Source organism: Heterocephalus glaber, unplaced genomic scaffold (genome assembly GCF_053883595.1).
Source record: "Heterocephalus glaber isolate CG9 unplaced genomic scaffold, H.glaber_assembly_v1.0 deba00000621, whole genome shotgun sequence".
Classification (NCBI taxonomy): domain Eukaryota; kingdom Metazoa; phylum Chordata; class Mammalia; order Rodentia; family Bathyergidae; genus Heterocephalus; species Heterocephalus glaber.
The window spans coordinates 15177434-15198799 of record NW_028258153.1 but is presented as its reverse complement, the minus strand read 5'-3'; the positions used below and the strand labels follow the sequence as shown (position 1 = coordinate 15198799).

The window sequence follows — 21366 nt, the reverse complement described above, 5'->3', positions numbered from 1 at the left end:
TTGGCGTCTTCCGCGTGACTCAGGACCTCGGTAGGGCGTGCCGATCTATCACTATTGATCACTGATATTTTTAAAGTTCATCGCTGGTAACTCCAATATATGAATCTCTTGTTATTCCTCTTGGTCCTTTCCCTTAAAATGCCCAGTAATTTATTGATAACTAGACATGGTAGCTGAAAGTTTTAGAGTCACAGTTGTAGAGATATGGCATTATGTAACTGTCAAAACTCAAAGGGTGTACACCAAGAGGTACCCTAACATGAAGTATGGACCGTAGGGAATAATATGCCAATATAAGTTCTGTGGTTGTAATAAATGTACCAAATAGATGGTGCAAGATGTTGATAATAGGAGAGCTTGTATGTGTATGGGCACATGGTATATATGGGAGCTTTCTATACCTTCTGCTGTATTTTTCTGTGTACCTAAATCTGTTCTAAAACATGAAGTTGATTAGTTTAAAAATTATAGAGGTTATATATAATATTTTCCTCTAGAGAGCACTAATCCTATCCTCTCGCAGACAAAAAAGAACCACATTACCTCAATCCTATCAAGAACTAAGCTTGCCTTCCTTGGCCTGTTACATGTCCATCAACATTTTGCCTTTTTGGTTCACTTTCTTAGTGTTTTTCTTGATTATCAGATTTGAGAGTGAAAAGAGAGTCCCCATAGTTCCTACATGTGTTCTGCCTCATGTTAGAATAAAGAAAGATATCAGAGAATATACAGGGAATCTTGAGAAAACTGGCTATTTCAATATGTAATTGTTGAAAGCTTTAAAGGGAATGAAATATTGTTAGCTGAATTTCACAGGAGTATAGAGTTCATTGTTGTTGTTTATCTTTTTTCAGAATAAGCAAGTCCCCTAGCTCCTAAAGAAATGTGGCATAGCCCTACTGGATGGGTTTGATTAGCCTTGTGTATGTCAACTTTTTTTATGTTCTCTATCCGGTTTGCCACACAGTCCTTCGGAGGGTGTCAAGGTGACACACTAGTTTCATGAATGAAGCATTCAGAAGATGACTTTGCATATTTGACTAATCTTATGGCTATGAGGAAGGCGACTTACAAGTTAAGTTACAAACTCAAGGTCTGAGGATAGAGCTCAGTGGTAGAGCATTTACCTAACATGTGCAAAGACCTGAGTTCTGTCCCCAGCACTATAAGAAAGGAAGTTACAGATATAATGTTCTTTATTTCTTATTTTTGAATAAGCATATCTTTTAAATCAACTAAATACCTCTCTGGAGTCTTAATGGAGAAACCTAGGATATGTGAGGATTTGAGCTGAATCAAGCTGTAAGAGAAGAACAGAAATGACCAAAACACTAGAGGGAGAAAAATCAGTCAGTAGGAAGTAGAAATGGGGCTCTGCAATGGGTTCAAGTTCCGGTTCAAACCTTTTAGGCAGAGTGGGAGATGAAGAAATGTTGTTAAGTTCCTCAAAGGATGGGCTAGAGTTAAAGGCATTCCTCATCTACCAGGGATCAGCCAGAACCAAACTGCTCTTTTGTCTGACTCCTAGTCTAATATGAGAGATTGGGCCGGGGGGGGGTAAAATCTCCATTTGAAAGTATTTGGAAATCATATACTCCAGGATAGTTGTTTCAAGTTTTTGAATTTTTCTGTTTTCAAGTTTTCTGTTAACCTCTTATTATTTTCAAAAGATCCTTGTGTCAACTATGTATGGAGAGAGAACAAAGGCCAATTAGACAGACTTTTAACTCTTTTTTTTTTCTCCTGTGGAAATTGCTGAATCATTGTGGTTTTAAGAGCCATTGGGGCAGTTGATGTTCTGATTTTCCATCTCATATTTCATGTAAATGTCCCATTGATGTGCGCCTGGCTGCCTGGTTGAGTTGCAGAGATGTTTGCTTTCCAGGTCATGATCTTGCTATGCAATCAACAGAGTTTCATCTGCACACACGTGGACTACTGTCATCCGCACTGCTGCCTGCACCACAGCCGCTCCTGTGCTCGGCTGGTCAGGGCCATTAAGCTGCTGTATGGAGACAGTGTGGACTCCCTGAGGGAGAGCAACAACTTGAGCAATGTGGCTCTGCGGGGCAAGAAACAGAAAGAGGTGAGAGAACCGTCACTAGGTGTATACCAAGGATTGGAGAACAATTCCTGACCGTGTTCTCTGGAAATAAAGATTGTCAGGCAACTGCAGTTGTACAAACCAAGCTGCAAGTGTGTGTGTAGTTCTGAGCAAAGGTAGAAGATAAGACAAAGCAACTGTCTTCATGTTCATGAGTAAACATGGACTCTTTCCCCAGGTTTGGTCTTATTTCTGTGAATAAACATGAATTTATAAGGGTGGTGGCGATTAGTTAGTTACTGGGATAGATGGAATAATGTCACCCCTACAAGGATTAGGCACCTTCCAACCTGGATTATCCAGGTTGGCTTAATGAAATTATGAGGATCTTTATAAATGAAGAAAGGAGTCAGAGGTAGAGAGAGATGAGACGACAGAAGCAAAGGTCAGGGCAATGCAGGGCCGTGAGCCAAAGAGTAGTGGCTGCCCCTAGAAGCTGGGAAAGACAAGGAAATGGAGTCACTCCTAGAGCCTCCAGAAGGAGCAGAGTGCTGCCAATCCTATTTAGAACTGCAGGGTGATAAATTCGAGTCATTTTAAGCCATGGAGTGTGTGGTAAGTCATTACAGCAGCAATATGTAACTAATAGAATTATGTATTATGAAATAACCAAAAAGTAGTCTAACTGTTCACAGATGAACAACAGACTAGACTAGATCAAGTGAAACTGAAGGAAATTCCTTCAAGAAACTATGATGCTTTCCAGGCATTCAGCTGCCCTTTCCTAACAGCTACCCTGAGCAGCTGAGCTGGCAGAAGATAAAGTCAGTAACCAGGATTGCTGGGCTCCTACAGTGAAAACCCTGATTTACCCACCTGCCCCTGAACAGACGTGATAGCCAGGATGCATGACTGAATGCTGTGGGTTGCTCCTGCAGCTGCTGTTCCCAAATAGTTTTGCAAAGATTTTCATATAACACCTATTCATCTCAACAAGTATTCACTATGCACCTGCTATTGGCACATTATTAGGCCAAATATTCTGTAAAAAGTAAGTAGAAGCAAAGAAGTTTCTACTAAGGAGTTCATCCAGCAGGTTTGTGCCAATAATAGGCAGTGGGGCAACCAAACAGCTAGAGAATACAACTGACAAAAACAAAAATGATAAAAACAAAAATATAACCATGCCTCATGCTTTAACAGTCACAAAGGGACTTTTTGAAATTACAACTTTTTATGATGAAAACAATATATATTCACCAGAGAGATTTTAGCTAACATAAGAGATCCTAAAGAAAAAATGATGTATCTTATAAGTGTGCTACATTAGCTTCTGGGATACGCTCTTCTAATATTTTTTCTAAACATACATGAGGGCATGAGATATACACACCTCACTGACAAAATGCTGTTTGTTTGTTCATTCATATTTGCAGTTCTGGGAATTTAACCCAAGGTTTTGTGCGTGCTAGGCAAGCAGTTTACCACTGGGCTACATTCCCAGGTGGACAAAGCATTTTTTTGATTCTTAACAAACTTTATGCAAGAGGTATTTTTCTCTTCATTTCATAGATGAAAACCTTGATGCTCAGAAAAATGAGATTGTCCATAGATCATATCTATAACACAGTCAACTAGACTTTAACTTAGAAATCTAGAATGTCAAAATCAGGTCTTTTTAACTATACTGTACTGCATTTCATATTATCAAAACTATAGGGCCAAGGATTTAGCTCAGTGGTTCTGGCACCTGCCTGCCTTGTAAGCAGAAGGACCCAAGTTCGATCCCTGGTACCAAAAAAAAAAAAAAAAAACTATATAAATTCTGAGAGAGTGAAAATGGAGAATAGATCAAAGTGCATGAACTACTAATGCATGACATAAACAGAAAAAATTATGTATATGTTTTTGTGTGTTCATTTCTGCCTATTTATATAATACATAATTCAAACATAAAGAACACTACATTCAAAGAAAACCAGTTTTAATTTATCTAAGTTCTTTCTTCATATTAAAAATTCCCTTAGCTTTAAGAGAAAATCATATATGTTGGAAGCTGCAAAAATATGCAAATCTAAATTAATGTTCATTGTTCTCTATACACAATCAAAATTTTTACTGCCATACTTTTGCTTAAACTATACTTTCATCTCTATTCTATATATGATCAAACCCACATATCCTTTAAGATAGAACTCAAAGACCATCTTCTCCCTAAAACATTTTCTGATCTCCCTAGTGTTAAGCACAGAACATACCGCACATGGATGATAAATGCTATTTTCTTTTCTTCCTCCCTTTGTCTAAAGTATAATGGTACTTGTGATTTTCCCAGTCTTCATTCATTCATTCACTCATCTATTTTTCTGTCCATCTCACTACTCATCTACTCAACACATTTTTAAAAAACCTACAGACAAGGCTGAACCTATACTTTGTGCTGTGTAATAATAATGGGCAAAAGAGATATAGTCCCTGCCTTCATGTCTTGTATATGATCTCACCTGAGAAACAGATGTTAATAATCTTCCAGATTGATGTAAAAGTGCAATCTAAATAAGGGCACTAGAGAGAGAGCTATACTCTACTAAGAATGCTTATTGATGAGGCTCTGAATTTGGCAAAGGAAATAAAAGACAGCTTTTCCAATAAGGTGATCTTCACCTGAAGGAAACCTGGATGTAAATTCATTATGGGACTTTCCAAGCAGAAAGAAGAGGAGCACAAAGGACCATGGCCATAGCACTGAGGACTGTGATACGGTGATGAGGCCACCTAGGCAGATAGACTACAACAAGCAGGGCCACGGAAAGGCTCTGATTCTAGCCTGTGGGTAGTGCCAAACATCCTCTGCCACTTAATTATAAACTCTCTGAGAACTGAGGACATCTTACACATTTTCTACCCTGAAAGATACTGACTGGATCAGAGTACTAGTAATACTGACACTAGCAGAGGACCCATCGATATTGGGTGAGTGAGTGGGATTATGTTCTAGAATGGTCCATGAGTGCCCTCACTTCTGGCTCAGGCAGGACACTGGCGTCAAGCAACAGAAAAGGCTTCTACCCTCCTGCTGTGCCCTATGTTTCCAGAAGGAAAGGAAAGCAAAGCAAGAGAAGTACCTTCTAACCTCTCAACATTTGAATTAGTCATTCGTGTGCAAAGCTGAAAAGATCTATTGAATCTTCTGTGATAAACATCTTATTTCCCAAATGCTATCTTCCTGCTCAAGCCCTTTTCCCCCTCCCATGATGTTTTCTATTTGCCTGTTCGGAATCTGTCACATAAATGAACAATGACCACATTTCCAGAGCCAAAATGAAAACAGAAAAAAGCAATAAAATCAAGAGTAAAAGCAGTGGTCTCATTAGAATCAACTGTGAGCAATTGATATTTCATTCCTGTTTCCTCTTTAATTGGTTTTTATGGCAGAATATATTTGTGGCAGCCAGTACACTTTATAGCCCATCTAACCTTGATCAATCTGAAAATCTACATTTCAGTGTCCAGGAGCTTGCTGTACATTCTTTTGGTTTATTCTAGAGCACTTCTAAACCTGAGGGTTTTTTAAATATATATAAACTGTGACTCTATATGTATATATTACCGTCACCAAAGAATTCTGCCTGTATGTCTGCATTTTGTCCTATATTATATTCTAAATATAGTAAATGTTAAATTAGTACTACCTGTTGGAAAAAAAATAGATAAAACATTTTTTTCCTTTCCGCCAAAAACAGGAGGAGGGTAAATGGTTGTACAGGTCCACAAAAAGAAAGGGCACCACATGGGGTAAATTTTATGAAGCCAATGCAAACAACAAGGGGTCAACTAAGTTCCTACAGAAACAATATTTTTTCCTAAAACTGCAGACAACATTATTATAAGGCCAAGACATGGGTCTTGATTGCATAAGCCAGAGTGACTCCTCAACATAGTATACATAAAGTGTATGTCAAATACTTGTGAAGTTCAAACAGGGTCGATTACCTTTTGGGAAATGTTGCACCCTGTCGGCATGATGTTCATGGTGAAATCCTTTTCTCAAAGGGCACAGAAGGCTGATTTCAACTTTCCCAACTTTTAAATATCTTATTATTTCCACAGTGATTTGTCATTCATGGCTTGTATCGCCCTTCTCACTTCCCTTGGCTTTTTAGAATTTGCTGGTTTGTTATCTGTCTCTCCTCAGGATATACTCTCCATGGTGGCAAGCATCATAGATAGCTTCCTCCTCAGCATATATCCAGAAGTCAGCCCAGTTCCTGGCATGTGATTAACTCAATAAATATTCTTGACTTATTAAAAGAATAAGTAAAATTTTTATTTGAATAATTAAGTATTATTCTTCTGTAGTCAATATTCTGTTTCAAGGAATACTCATTCAAATGTGTCCAAATAATTAGTTTTTTTCCCCAAAGGATATAGCAGAATTTCATGAAACCAGGGATAGAAAGGGAAACACAGCCAAGGGATTGATGACCAAAACTGTTGTCCATCTCGAGGTGGACAGAGTTGGTCATCTCTGATTCTTCCTGCATCATCTTAGTCAACTCACTCATCTCCATCCTCTGACAGCTCTTGCTTTACTCATCTTAGACTGAAAATTGAACGGTGACATCATTTGTTTCTTGTCCTCAGCAAACACCACTAAATGATTCAGACTGTGAGTCCCTTTATACCCTAGGACATGAATTTGATAGGATCCACTCCTGCATCTTTAGAGGAGTGGATGAGAAATCCTTAGCCAGTCAGAGCTGACTTTACATTGAAAATGTGGCCAAAATGAGAAGCCAGAGTCAACTATGATGGGTTTTTCTAAGACACATACAGTAGTAACCATTCCCCAGGATTCCTAACACAGCTTGGGGTTCTGTGGCTGCTTCCCATTCATCATAACTCCCTCTAGTAGAGCCATCTCAACAATAGATGATGTCCTGTAGTGATGAATTATCCTTTATCTTAGTCTTTAGTTTCTTTATAGATTCTTCTTTGACTTGTAATTTCAACCATTCATGTGCATCTCACAGTCTAGTGAAATCTCTTTCTCTTTAAGAAACTATAGATTCTATCAGGACTAGCATCCTTCTCCATCCAATTCCTAAGTCCTTCTGTTGGAGTTTTGCATCAAGTTACAGAAGAAAAAGGCACCTAATCACAGCTTTTAGTCTGACTTAGAGGTGACAGCAGTAGAGATACTGTAGCTCCTTCACATAGTATACTGAATTCTCTGCCACATATGAACCCATTTCTCATACATGTCTTCCAAGTCTGACCATGATTTTCACATCACTCTGCTGTGAAAGCCCTTCCAACTCCCTTCCCTTTCCACTGAAACAAATACCCTAATGCTCTTGAGGTTACCAAGACACACCATTCTAAGGAAGCATGCCACCATATTAAATGTTTGACACATAGGAAGTTTGACTTACACCTTGCCAGTAGGCAGGATTAAACACAACCCCGCATTTCCTAGCATATTGAGGAATAATATAAATGTTCAGCCTTTTTTTTCTCCTGTGCAGAGTATTTTCCTCTATTTGTCTAGTTACCATTTTTGTAATTTAATCAAAAAAGTTATTCAAAAGTATTCCTGAAAAGACAAAATATTAAGCCAAAGGATGAAGGGGTGAAATATTTATAAAATTCAAAAATCATATTTTAAAATAATTATAATGACCTGCAAAATTTGTGTGAAATTATAATGAAATGAATTATTTAAGATTGTATTTCATGTAGATAGCATTATCACAGTTTTGCTAATATGCATATGGAGAGAAAAAAGCTAAAAGAAACCAAATGACTATCATTAAGTTGAACATTACTAGGATTTTTGTTTCCTTCTTCACAGTTTTTCTATCTTTACCAGATTTTCTGTAATAAATGTGTATTGTTTTATAGGTAGAAAGAATAAAAGCAGAGAGACACTAATTTTTAAAATATCTTTATTTTAAAGGACATCAGATACATCCCCCACAATAATAGGAAAAACTATTGCTATATATGAACTATTTTAGAACTATTTTGCTGTATACTGCTTTTCAAGTCAGAAAAAAATACAATACAATGCAGTATTTTTCTCCTCAAAAGATAAGTGTTCCCAAGTATGCATCTCCACTTTTTTTTTTTAGGAAACACAGCAAGAGCTCTTGTTTCCAAGTAGACTCATTTCAAAAGTTGGTACCATACCAGCCACACATAACAGATTCATTGTCTTGGATCTTTTCACCATAGTTTCGAAAGACTTTCTTGGAACATGCATGTACTTTTAAATTCGCCTTTTATTTCAAAATATCTCCATCTGTAACACTGTGAAGCTTTGTCCGAAAATTCTTTAGTTCAGTTTTTTCCCTTGGCATAGAGGGAAAAGTGTTTCATTGATATGGCACTGAAAAAACAAATGAGCTTTATTCTGTGAGAGGAGAAGGATTCTGCCTTTGCACATCCTGGGGTGCAAAAATAGGAAGACTCAGAACTCAGGATAAATAAACAAAGGGCTGTCCCCAGTAGAACTGGTGCTTCTCCCAGCTGCTCTGTCCATTCTTAAGGAGTCAGAGGAAGGAATTGTCTTGGCTGTCCTGATGGAGTTGAGTCGGGCCTATTCTGGACTGAAAAACTATTTGATAGAGTTGATTTTATCTGGCTTGCTATTTTAAAATATTTGTATTTTTAACTGCTTGATGGAATATAATTAATCCTGAAAAGAAAATCGTGAGATTTTTATCTTTTCCTCATTCTACTAAAGCCGTCTTTGTAACTTGGTCAAGTCACTCCACCTCTCTGGATTCTAGTTTCCTCAAAAGTAAGAGTTTGTTACTAATGATCTCTAAGTTCCCTTTCATTACAAAATTAATTGCTTCTCTAAGTTTTGGGAAGTTTGAAAAACCCTTAAAGCATTCTTTCCATAGAAGACGGTTACTTGGAGAATGTAAGAGAAATAAAGCTCTGTTGGTTTATGAGAAAACCCAACACCTTCATCACATATTTCATTCTCTTTTCAGTGCTCAGATAAGTCATGCCTTCGGACACCTTCTCTAAAGAAGAGAGTTTCAGATGCCAACCTGGAAGGGAAAAAGGACTCTGGGATGCTGAAATACATCAGGCTTCAGGTATTGGCACCTGGTTTTAAGATATGCGTGTAGCATTATCAGGGAAGAGGCTCCAGATAGCCTGTTTGTTTATTAGTGTTTGGGACAAATGATGTAAGTTAACATAGTGTTGGCCCCACAGTCCCCTTCATTGGTGAGTGTTGGTTGCCACCAAGTCTGCAAGGGAACACATCCTTCTTGCTAGGCAGGTGGCTCCCACAGATGGCCTACAGTGACTGGCTGAAGCGGCACCTCTCCACACCCTGCCACTTCCAGGGGACCTGATTTCCTACCTGTGTGGATGGCAGCACACATGGGTTTTGGAATTAGTCAGGATTTGTATCTCACGGCTGCTGCTCTGGAATTTGGGGCAATTTATTTAACATCTCATCTATAAAATGGGGGATTCTAGTACTAGACCTTTCTTAAAGGATTCTTGGATAGATTAAATAAAGTAGTACATTTACTTATGTATGCAGTGCTTGACATATTGCTGTATTGCTATTACAGCCCAAGCTCTAAATTGTAATAACTTTCCCCTTTGGGGTGGGGGTTGGGAGGCTTTAATGTGTTTCTGGAATGTCTTTAAAATGACTTATCTAGCACCTACATTTACCACCTAAATTGTCACCAAAAGTATCTGAAATAATGGATTAAATAAGATTTTGTGGGTGGACATTGGATCATACCTACAATGTATAAAGTTGTTTCAAATGGAAATGCCGTCCAAGTTCATATTGGCTTAGAAAACTAAGTTTCTAAATGAAGTGCTTCATAAGTTAGAGATTGCTTATAGCTTTCGATGGAAATCTACTAACAGGACGGAAAAAAGAATGCTTGAAAAGTTCTGGTAGACTTTTATCACGAAGATATATTTCCTAATATCTTTCTTTTCTTGTAGAGTTGTACTTATTCTACAGTTTGTTCCTTGGTTGGCTGCAAAGCTGTTTTTATGATGAAAACATTACACAATTAGTACTTTTTCTTCTAATTCATTTTAACTAATAAAATATAATGCTTATGTATCATGCTATCTAAATACATTTCCATTTTGGAATATAAAATAAGGTCACTTAAAGTAGAGAGAAGGGAGGTAGCTCTGAAGTTTTAAGAAGGCAGTAATCAGTGTTGTAAAAGATTTTAAAACATGTTTTCCATCTTTTTCCCAGGTGATGAGCTTATCACCTGCTCCCTTGTCTCTGTTAATCAAGGCAGCACCAATTCTGACAGAGGAGATGTATGGAGACATCCAGCCAGCTGCCTGGGAGCTGCTGCTCAGCATGGATGAGCATATGGCAGGGGCAGCAGGTAAAGAAAAACCACATGGGACCTGGCTCCTGCAGCCCCTGCCAATACTGATCCAAGTGTTAAAATAAGAGAGAGAGGCATTTACTTCATTTTTTTCTCCTAGGTCAGGTTGACTGCAATTGTTAGATGTCTAAGAGTTGTGCACTACAGGAAAGCCAGTTTTGAGTGCTTCCTTCCCATTTTGTTGTATGGTTTGCAAAGAGCAGATTTCTCATGGTGTGTGTTAGGCAGCTTTCTATCACTATAACAAAATTCCTGAGACAGTCAACCTATAAAGAGAAAAAAAGGTATTTTGACTCATGGTTTTAGAGATTCTGGTCCATGATCTTGTGATCAGGCACACTCGTTGCTTCTAGGCATCTGCTGGGGGTGCCAGACAGCAATGGTGGGGAGTGTGTGGCAGAACAGAACTGCTCACTTGCTGACCAGGAAGTAGAAGAAAGATGAAGAGACCAGGGTCCCACCATTCCCTTTGGGCTCACATATCCATTGACCTAAGGTCTTCTCACTAAGCTTCATTTCTGTAGCTGTAGGGGCCAAGCCTTTAACACACAGGCCTTTTAGGGACAATTAATATCCAACTGTAACAGGGTGTTACCAAATTATTCAGAATGATGTTCCCCAGGACCAACATTTTCACCATATTTTACAAAGATAAAATTCTTCTTGTATTAATTCCTACACTTATCATGAACCACTCTCATTAACTTTACTAAATCTCATGTAAGCAATTTGTTCATAATTACAATATCAAAATAAAATTTAAGTGATGTGTCCAATTCCACAAAGCTAGTAAGATACAAAATTTGGTTATTCATTTTTTTTCCTTTTTCCATGGAATCCTTTATTTTGCCATAGTTATTTAAATTGTGAAGTGTATGTGTTAAAATTCAAATAGTACAAAATTGTTTGAGTTAAAAGTAACACTGTCTTATAACCAGACATTCCATTCCCTAGGAATCTTTAACTTTCTTAGGAATCCTTCTAGACCTAGGGTATATATGTGTATGTATGTATATGTTGCAGGTTTCTGTTTTCACACAAATGAAACATCCTATAAAGGCTTTTTATTTTTGGATTTTTGTATATAGGAGACCAATTTTTAACATCAGCCTATAGTTTTACTTCACTCTTTAATGGCTAAAAAGTATTCTGTTAGGTGAATGGACATACCATAGTTTATTTACTCAGACTTGTAAATGGAAATATAGGTTGATTTTACCCTTTTGCTCTTTTATACCATGCTGCAACAAATATCTTCATAAAAAAAATCTGTTTGTCAACATTAAAGCTCAGGTTTTTGCTTTTCTACCACATGCTTCTCAGAGAGAGCTACAGGAGCTCAAGGAATGGGACAGTCATGGAGAGACTTCAATGGAAAATACACACAGCAAAGTGGGCTTTGAGAACAGCTGGAAATTGGCAAAGCAGGGAAAATTATTTGGGTAAATTTGCATGGGTATGGAAATGCATTAGGCTTATTTGGAGAGCCTGAGGCAACTGCTTTGATAACTAGGATAGCTTATGACACTGAAGCTAGTAAGAAAGACCAAAGACAGAGGTACAGTCGGGGAACACACTGGTGTATGTGGCAGCCGAAGCAGTGTTAGCAGGCAGATTCTCTGGTGAGAGTCAGTAGAGAATGGAGAGCAGAAGGATGACCACTGAGCAATTGGCCTGCTTTACCTTCAGAAGACCGGAGAAGGAGACTGGCTAGAAAAAGACCAGAAAAACTGATCAGAACAGTAGAAACTTAAAAGTTGCAAGCCATGGAGGCAAAGGAAAATAACTCTTCAAACAGGTTCTTACAAAGGTACTAAAGGGAAAAAATGGTTGTAAAATACTGGTTGTATCTGCTGATTTGCAAATATTACAAGCAAATTATTTTTATAAAAAGACTAAAGCAGAGCTCTGCAATGATTTAAAGAATGAGCATGATCTTCAAAAGCATGGTACAGTACATTTTAAAGGAAAGTGAAGAAAGGAAGAAGGGTGGAGATTTATGCAGCTGGTAGACTAAAGAAAAGGATTATCAGAAGCTAATGATCATAACATTTATAATAGGATCATATCACATACATATTATCTTATTGATAAACCGTTTTATGGATAAGGAAACTGAAGTCAGAGGGAGAAATTTATCCAAGTTTGCACAGCTCAGAATTGGACACCCAGACCCTGCAAGTGTACATACAGATGTCCTTCCCATCACACCACACTGCCTGTAAAAGACCAAGAGCACTTTAGAGCTGTGGTGCACTGTTCACCTTTATTTTATTGTATCTTCTCATATTTTATTGTAATAGTAAGTTCGGAGTCAAATATCCTTCTTCTCCTCCTCCTCCTCCTCATCATCATCATTATTTCACTGACAGTTTACTAGTGAAGAAATGGGAGCTAATAGATGTTACAAACCTTGCCCAAGATCACAGAGCAGAGAGGTGCCAGAGCTAGGACTCAACCCCAGCTCTTCTAACAGCTGCCTGAGCATGTTGTAAGACTCTGAGAAAGAGAACAAGAAAGATTCTCGATTGCTATCATCTCACTGATTTGTCTATGTGTGCCACAGAATGCACTTCTGTTTTACTGTTGATTAGCTTTATAACTTAACACAGCACCTGTCCTTTATCTTATTGATATTTGACTTTTTCCAAACAGAAAAGAAAGAAAGAGGATTATGATACAGAAAATCTCTTATTGTTTCTTGATCTCCTCTATCTTTAGGAAGGGTAGAAGTTTCTAATAGAATCTACATGAATTTTGCTTTTAATGTATAGCTAATGAAACTGAGGGAGTTTTTTAATGAACATCTTTATGTACCATCCTTGGGTTAAAAAAGCATATTCCTGTATGTAATTTTCTTTCTTCATCTGTTTTATTCTGGCATTCCCTTTCCACTGTGAGCTGCAGAAAGCTTTGCTTAGAATGAGTTATTCTACTGAAATGCTGTTGCTTTTGCACTAGCTATTGGATGACTATGGGGGAACAGAGTGACATTTGGTTTCCAAAGGCAGAGAGAAGTTGGCTTTGGGGAGAGCTGGTGAACTGGTTCTATTAGCTCAGGAATCATTTTCAGGAGATAGGAGCAGTTCCCCCTTCTCCCTCACCCCAGAAACGATGGAGAATTTTTAAATGCACAGCTGTTTGTTGACTGTCTCTAGCCGCCATGTTCCTGCTGTGTGCAGTGAAGGTCCCTGAGGCCGTGTCGGATATGCTGATATCGGAGTTCCACCATCCAGAGACTGTGCAGAGGCTGAACGCCGTGCTCAAGTTCCACACGCTCTGGAGGTTCCGCTATCAGGTCTGGCCCCGGATGGAGGAGGGAGCACAGCAGATTTTTAAGGTGAGAACTACAGTGGAGAATTACCTTAGCAAAACCCACCTCAGAGCACAGTGTTTAGCCTAAGCAATGCTTATTGTTTTCTATATGTTCACTTACTTCATACATGAATGAATTCTTCTTGCTAAAAAAAAAACAATTGAAATGTGGAGTAATGTAAAGTAAGAAAACCAAGTTTTTGTAAGCCTCACAATCTTAGCACCATCCCCAGAGGTGAGGACATAAAAATCTGAGTTATAATATTCCAGGTCTTTTGTTGGCTGCTGGGGAGAATGGGGTGATTAACACAACTGAAGATCATTTGGTTGAAATCCTTCACTTTACTGATGAGTTATCTGAGGCCCAGAGAGATTCATCCTGTGCCCTGTAACAGAAAGTCTTGAAAAACAAACCTATGTTTTGATGCTTATTTATTCCATGTCAAGTTAATTAGACCCTTAAAGCTTCTGGAGGAAGATTGTGTCATAATTATACTTCAGATTCACTGCCGCCTTTATTCCATCTTACTCACCTCATTCCTCTCATATCAACGAGCAGATCCCGCCTCCCAGCATAAACTTCACTCTGCCCTCACCAGTGCTTGGAATGCCATCTGTCCCCATGTTCGACCCTCCATGGGTCCCTCAGTGCAGTGGAAGTGTCCAGGACCCCATTAATGAAGACCAGTCTGTGAGTATCAGGCGGTTTCTTTTCCATATCTGCAGGGTGCATGCAGCAAATGTACAGAAGAAACAGTGAATGTATGAGACAATTTGTCCATTCTTAGCATAAGAACAGAATAACAGCAGAGATGACCACCCACCAAGGTGTTTATTCTTCTGAATGGAAGGTGCTAACATCTGACAGTGAACATTTGGAGACTTTCAACCCAAGTTGTATTTTATAATCAAAGCGGCAGCCACCTTATAAGAAAATGTGATATTTACACACCATGGACTACTACTCTGCCATAAAGAAAGATAAGCTCGAGTCATTTGTAGGAAAATTAATGCACTTTGAGACCAGGATGTTAAGTGAAATAAATCAGACACGCCAGCTTAAATATCACATTGTTTCTCTTATATGAGAAACACAGAGTAAAAATAAAGAACAAAATAAAAGATAGATAATAGGAAGTAGGGAGATATACTGTTTTCAAAGGGGAAGGGTCAAGAGACGGAGGAGGGGAAAAGGGAAAGGGGACACAAAAAGGGATGTACAAGTGTTATGTACAAGTACCACCTTCCCACAAAAATGTAAACATTATATGCTACATACATGTACTAATAAATGAAAATGATAGAAAAATTTAAAAATAAACCTATTAAAACATTAGGCACTGGTTTCTTGGTCAAAGGGTACTTTTGCTGCTACTTGTCATAAAATAAGCATATTCACTTACCCCATGATATGTAAACTATCTGAGAATGCAAGCAGCAGAGCAAGAGGAGAGCGCATGTCTCTTACTTTCTTGTGTGTTCCTCGCTTTGTTCGTCATCAGTATTACTATCACTGAGAATAGAAAAAGAACACCTCTCTGGATACATCCACCATTATTTCCTTGAATGTTAATTGATACGTGAGTATTAAAGATTTTAATCCATCTCATAGTATACCCAGAAAGATTATAACATTTACCCTATACAAAAAATCTTTCATAGTCTAATTAACATGTGTATTATTTCCTTAATTAACACTTTGAATGGCAAAATATTTACTGGTTTTTAAATTCTCACTCATTTGAAAAACATTATGCTTAGATTTTCCAGGTATTTGCAATTTTCCTTGAATATTATTTTTGCAGCCACCATGTTTTTGTATTGCTACAGGTTTGCAGTACATGCAGTTTACAGTCGTCTAAGGGAGTGGGTACATGTACATAATACAGCTTATTTCTTTTTTTCAGTCCCCTGACCCTTTCTTGCTTCCTTCCTCCCCGCCACTTTAAATTCTCTTTCCTCATTTTCATTCTGCGGATATTATCAATCTATTCATGGCCTTCTTTCCAGCGAATGGCATATTTTCATTCCACTTATTTCACCTTCCCCTCCCACTCTCCTTTTGCCCACATGGGTGGGCACATGGTCCTCTTGGACCCCTTCCCTTTGCACAACACCCATTCCCTTGTCTCCATCTGTCCATCCTTTGTTTTGTTCTCTGTACTTTGCTCAAATGAGAGGTACTATATAATATTTAAACTAGGTGTCTGATTTCACTCAACATCATATTTCATCCATTTTTCTACAATGAAGAATTATTTGAACTCTATTGCCTATTTTGTTTTAATTCTTCCATATACAGTATCTTCATATCTGATGGTCCTATACCAAAGAGAAAGGTGCACCTGTTTCTACTGCCTTATATGCAATAATTCCAACCTCTGAACCATGAGCATAAAGATCTTTGATGCTTCTCCAATACAGGTGATGGGTTCCTGTTTCAGTCAATGAACTCTATCCCAACTTTACAATAGATTTCAAACTAAGCTCCACAATTCTATATTCAGAATGTGTTTTCTTTTTCTTTCCACAGTTCTTGTCTTATGCCATGTCATCAGCCAGTTTTTGGAACCTGATTTTGAAAATGCATTGTTATGTGGCCTATCAAATGCTTTTAATTGCTGTTGTGCTGTTTATCATAGTAGCTTTTTGTCTTAATAATCTGCAAAGTGGGCTTCTGTGAGAGGCGCCCTTTAGCAGAATGACTAATACCTCATCTCTGTCTTAAGAACCTTGTGACAGTAGGGCAACAAAGAGGTGTGGAATTGCTGCTATACAGACATTACTTCAGATTGGTAGTGAAGAACTCCAGTGATCTGTTCCCTGCTCTAAGACCACTGACTCTATCCCCAAACCTCTCAGAATTTGTCTCAGCATAGGCATTATAATTAAGGAAGTCATAGATAGGAAAACCATTTTTCAGAGTGAATTTTTCTCCGTTATTCTTCTTTGTCTATCAGCTGTTGAAGAATGGACCTGCTTTAATATTTCTCCATTATACCTCTGCTGGTAAAAAAACAAAGAATCAAATTTTATATTCAATCTTAGTAACTCTATCAATTCTCCTAATTTCCTCTCAGTAACTTTGTTTTTACAAGTATTAGATATTTACATTGTGCCACTCTATTTGTCATTATTCATTATTTACAGTGTAGTAAATACCTGACCTACAAAAATGAAATAAATCACATATACAACTGGTCTATATAAGAGATATATCTCTTTCCTCCTCCTTCCCATGGACCTGTCTTTCTGGTTTATTAATCTTACATAATAAATGTCCTTCCATTTAAAGCTAGTTCAAAAAGTTTTGGGCCAAATTTTATTTGATCTTAATGTTTAAAGAATGAATTGTTGGTATCACCCCAAATCCTAACATAGAAACAAGATTGTTTCCACAAATGATAGACATTATCGAAAAATTCTGATTAGAGGATTGCTGTTACACATTACCTGGAAACATGGTAGGAAAACAAGCAAATCTCCACAAAACTAGATCATAGATGCCCAAACCTTTCCTGAGAATAAATGGCCACATTTGGGTAATTTGTTGGGTAACTCTTTTTGCCTTATCACCTTCCAGGAAGAGCTGCTGCTTAAAAAATTTGCCTTCATGTCTCCCCAGAAATCCTTTTCAGCCCGGGCTGTGTCCCGTTCCCATCAGAGGGCAGAACACATCTTAAAAAACTTGCAGCAGGAGGAGGAGAAGAAGCGTCTTGGTCGAGAAGCCAGCCTTATCACTGCCATCCCCATCACCCAGGAGGCATGCTATGAGCCCACCTGCACACCCAACTCAGAGCCGGAAGAAGAAGGTGCCCTCTACACACAGGGTTTCTTTGGGGGCTGAGTCCTAGGGAAAGAACTTGCTTTGAAGTAGACACTGATGATCTTATGTGGTGACGTGAGTTGATATGTCCCCTCTATTTCTCTCTCATTTCCCGACATTATTCAATGAAAGACACAAGCTGTGGTTTTCTAAAGTTAGAGCTGGCTGTTTCCGAAAGACATTAGCCACACTGAGTAAACGTGTCTGATGATGACCAGGCATTGGATGTGATTCAGGAATCAGCTGAATCCAGAATGCATATTAAAGTAAATGCAACCGATCTCTCAGCATTAAAAATGGGGTTAATCAATGAACTACTTTCAACTTTCAGAGTGCATATAGATTGTTGGTTGGTAACAGAATAATTTATGAACCATTCTACACTCAGTGATTCTCCACCTTATTTTTACGGAAAACTTTGTGAGGGATTTTCTATTTCTGTAGAAAATTTTTTATTTTTTCCTTTCTTAACTACACTCTAATTTACATGTCTTATATTCTGAGTACAGTGTAAACTTGTGATGATGATAAATTTGCTAAAAACAAAACAAAACAAAGGTTACATTCCTCATTTTGTTTGCCAGTAGAAGAAGTCACCAATCTGGCATCGCGCCGGCTGTCTGTGAGTCCATCCTGCACCTCCAGCACATCCCATAGGAACTACTCCTTCCGCCGGGGGTCAGTGTGGTCAGTGCGCTCTGCGGTCAGTGCAGAAGGTGTGTCCCACTTGCAAACATGTTCTTTATTCCTCTTGGCTTACATGTTTTGAAACATTTTCCAATTAATGCCATTACTCCACTTCATTATACAATCTTCATTAAATGACATAATTTGTTTGAAGACCTAAAGTTTAAAAAATAAAAAGACATGGAATCTTTTCTAAAAATTGTTGTCACCCAAGAATTGTCATTTTTAAGTTAGTTCCCTTTTAATTATATTGCATGTAATCATATTTCTGATTACATATTCAGAAGACACTATTCTAGACATTAATGCCATTCACCCTGGCTACACATTGCAATCAACTGGGAAGCTTTGCTTAAAAAATATCCAGGGAGGGACAGGAGGGGAAGCAGACACAAAAAGAATTAAGATGTGTTATGTACATGTGCCAGCTCCCTATGATGAATGTAATCATTATGTACTACAAGAGGCACCAATAAAAAATTAAGAGAAAATACTCAGGCCATACCCAAGACCAAATTGGAAGCTCTGGGGGTGAGAACATGCATTCTTTGGATGATTTCAATATGTGGCTGTAGGTTGCCTTAGGGTGCTGTTGTGGAATAATTTAACAGTCAGTGGAAGGCTGCGGCTCATGCTGTTCCTGTCATGAAGTCTGATCCTTGGTGTGGTGGGGGAATGGGAGGCAGACTGATTGCGATGTACTTCAGTTCCAAGAATTTAAAAAATACGTACCGGTAATAATGAACAACTAGCTAGGATTCACCACTTCATGATTATACAGATTTCCTCACTGATTTATAAAGTCAACAAGATATAAGAAAATGGAGAAAATAGGACAGTGGTTCTCAGCCCTTCGCTACAGAACTCTGGGACCTTTGAAAAAAAATGACTGATGCTAATTAACCACAAGGTATGAGGATGGCGCCCAAGGCACATCTTTGTTTTTATAACCCTTTTATTGAGATATAATTCACATGCCATAAGATTTATCCTTTTGAAGTATCACTATAATTTTAGAGTATTTTCATCATCCTCCAAAAAAAAAATCCTGTAATTCTATCTCTATAGATTTGCCTACTCTGTGTCTCTCATGTGAATAGAATAATATGTGGCCTTTTGTGACTGAATTCTTTCACTCACTGTAGTATTTTCTAAGTTCATCCATATTCTACAACATATCAGTTTCCACCACTATTTATTGCCAAATAATTTTCCATCATATGCACATATTCATTTTGTTTGTTAATTCATCAATTACATGTGGATGTTTTCCTATTTTTTGGCTATTATGCTGCTATGAACAGACATGGGCAGCTTTTTCTGGGATGGGGGGACTACCAAACTATTTTCCAACATAGCTATATAGTTTTATATTCCCACCAAAATATACAAGGGTTCCAGTTATTCCATTTGTTATTGTCTGGTTTTGTTGTCACTGTTACCAACACTTGTCATTTTTTTGTTTTTGTTTTAGCCACCCCTGTGAACATGACATGTATCACATTGTGATTTTTTATATGCATTACCCTAATGACAAATGACGTGGAGCATCCTTTCATAGGATTGTTAGCTATTTGTATATCATCTTTGGAAAAGTTTCCACTAAAATCTTTTGCTTGATTTTTGCTCTTCTTTTTATGTATTAAATTTGTATTGTATTTATTGTAAAGGAGATAATTATAATTGCATACATAAATTGAGAAATGCACCTCAGTTCATAAGAATAGAAGTAGGTAGATATAATACACATTCATGACAAGAACAGCATCAACTTCAGTCTTCCATTGATTATTAGATTATCCCACCACGGCATCCTAAATAACATCATTTTGTTCATTTTTAATTGGGTAATTTCATTGTTAAGTTATACCAATTATTTATATATTCTAGATACAAGTCACTTATAAGGTAAATCATTTGAAATATTTTCTCCCATTTTATTTTCTTAATGGTAAATCTAAAAAATGATAGTTTTAAATTTTAATTAAATCCAACCTATGTATTTTTTCTTTTCTTTTATGCTTTTAGTTACCTAAGGAACAATTATTTAATTCAATGTCACAAAGAATTACCCCTTTGTTTTCTTCTAAGAGTTTTATAGCTCCAGCACTTATCTTTAGGCCTCTGTTCAATTTTCAGTTGATTTTTTTGTTATGGTGTTAGAATCCAACTTCATCCTTTCACATATAGATACAGAGTTGTGTCGGTATAGTCTATTGAAAAAATTATTTCTTTATTTTTATTAGTATTTATTTGCAGTGCCAATGATTATATTCATCATGGGGAGTTGATACATGTATATAACACGTGTTAATTCTTTTTGCTCCCCCCCCATTCTTGGTCCCCTTCCCATTTGGAAAACATCTAGCTCCATGTTTCCTCTTATCTTTTTTTTTGCTCTTCAATTTATTTATATTTTGAGTTTTTCATAAATGAGAAATCATGCATTATTTAAGATTGTATATCTGATTTACCTAACATTATGGTCTCAAAGTAAATCCATTTTCTGACAAATGACTCAAATTTATCTTTCTTTGTGGCAGAGTAGTATTCTATTTTGTATAAATATCTCATTTTCTTTATCTATTCATCTGTTGCTGGACATATAGTCTGCTTCCAAGATTTAGCTATTATGAATTGTGTTGCTATAAACATGGGTATACATGTATCACTGTAATACGATGACTTTAACTCTTTCAGGAAGATACCTAGAAGAGGAATCCTTGGGATAAATGAAGTCAGTTTTTTGAGAAATCTCCATACTGGTTTCCATAATGATAATACTAGTTTACATTCCTACCAACAATGTAGAAGAGTTCATTTTTCCACCACAGCCTCACTGGCATTTATTACTTCATTTCTTAATGATAGTCATTCTTTCTGGAGTAAGATGGAATCTCACTATTGTTTTAATTTGTATTTCTTTAATGGCCAGAGAGGTTGAACATTTTTTATATATTAGCCATTTGTATTTTTTTCCGAGAAGTATCCATTCATTTCAGTTGCCCAATTTTGATTAGATCTTTTATTTTGAAAGGATCTAATTTTTTAACTCTTTATATATTCTAGGTATTACTCCTCTGTCAGAGGAG

General features: G+C 37.3%; 1 protein-coding gene across 11 annotated transcripts in view; it reads left to right on the top strand.

Moving 5' to 3' along the window:
* The window catches only part of Unc80 (unc-80 subunit of NALCN channel complex), a 219931-nt gene that overhangs the window by 122522 nt on the left and 76043 nt on the right, over positions 1-21366 (top strand). For 9 of the 11 annotated variants that reach the window (XR_015449083.1, XM_013074516.3, XM_087205796.1 and 6 more), the window contains 7 exons: positions 1886-2086; positions 9049-9156; positions 10305-10443; positions 13605-13786; positions 14321-14452; positions 17387-17573; positions 18172-18303. Coding sequence is in view for 10 of the 11 variants with exons in the window: in XM_013074516.3 (XP_012929970.1) it covers positions 1886-2086; positions 9049-9156; positions 10305-10443; positions 13605-13786; positions 14321-14452; positions 17387-17573; positions 18172-18303 (1081 nt within the window). In the remaining variant the exon portion in view is untranslated. The remainder of the gene's footprint in view (positions 1-1885; positions 2087-9048; positions 9157-10304; positions 10444-13604; positions 13787-14320; positions 14453-17386; positions 17574-18171; positions 18304-21366) is intronic. The other 2 variants (XM_004851129.4, XM_087205795.1) reach the window with 1 other exon arrangement.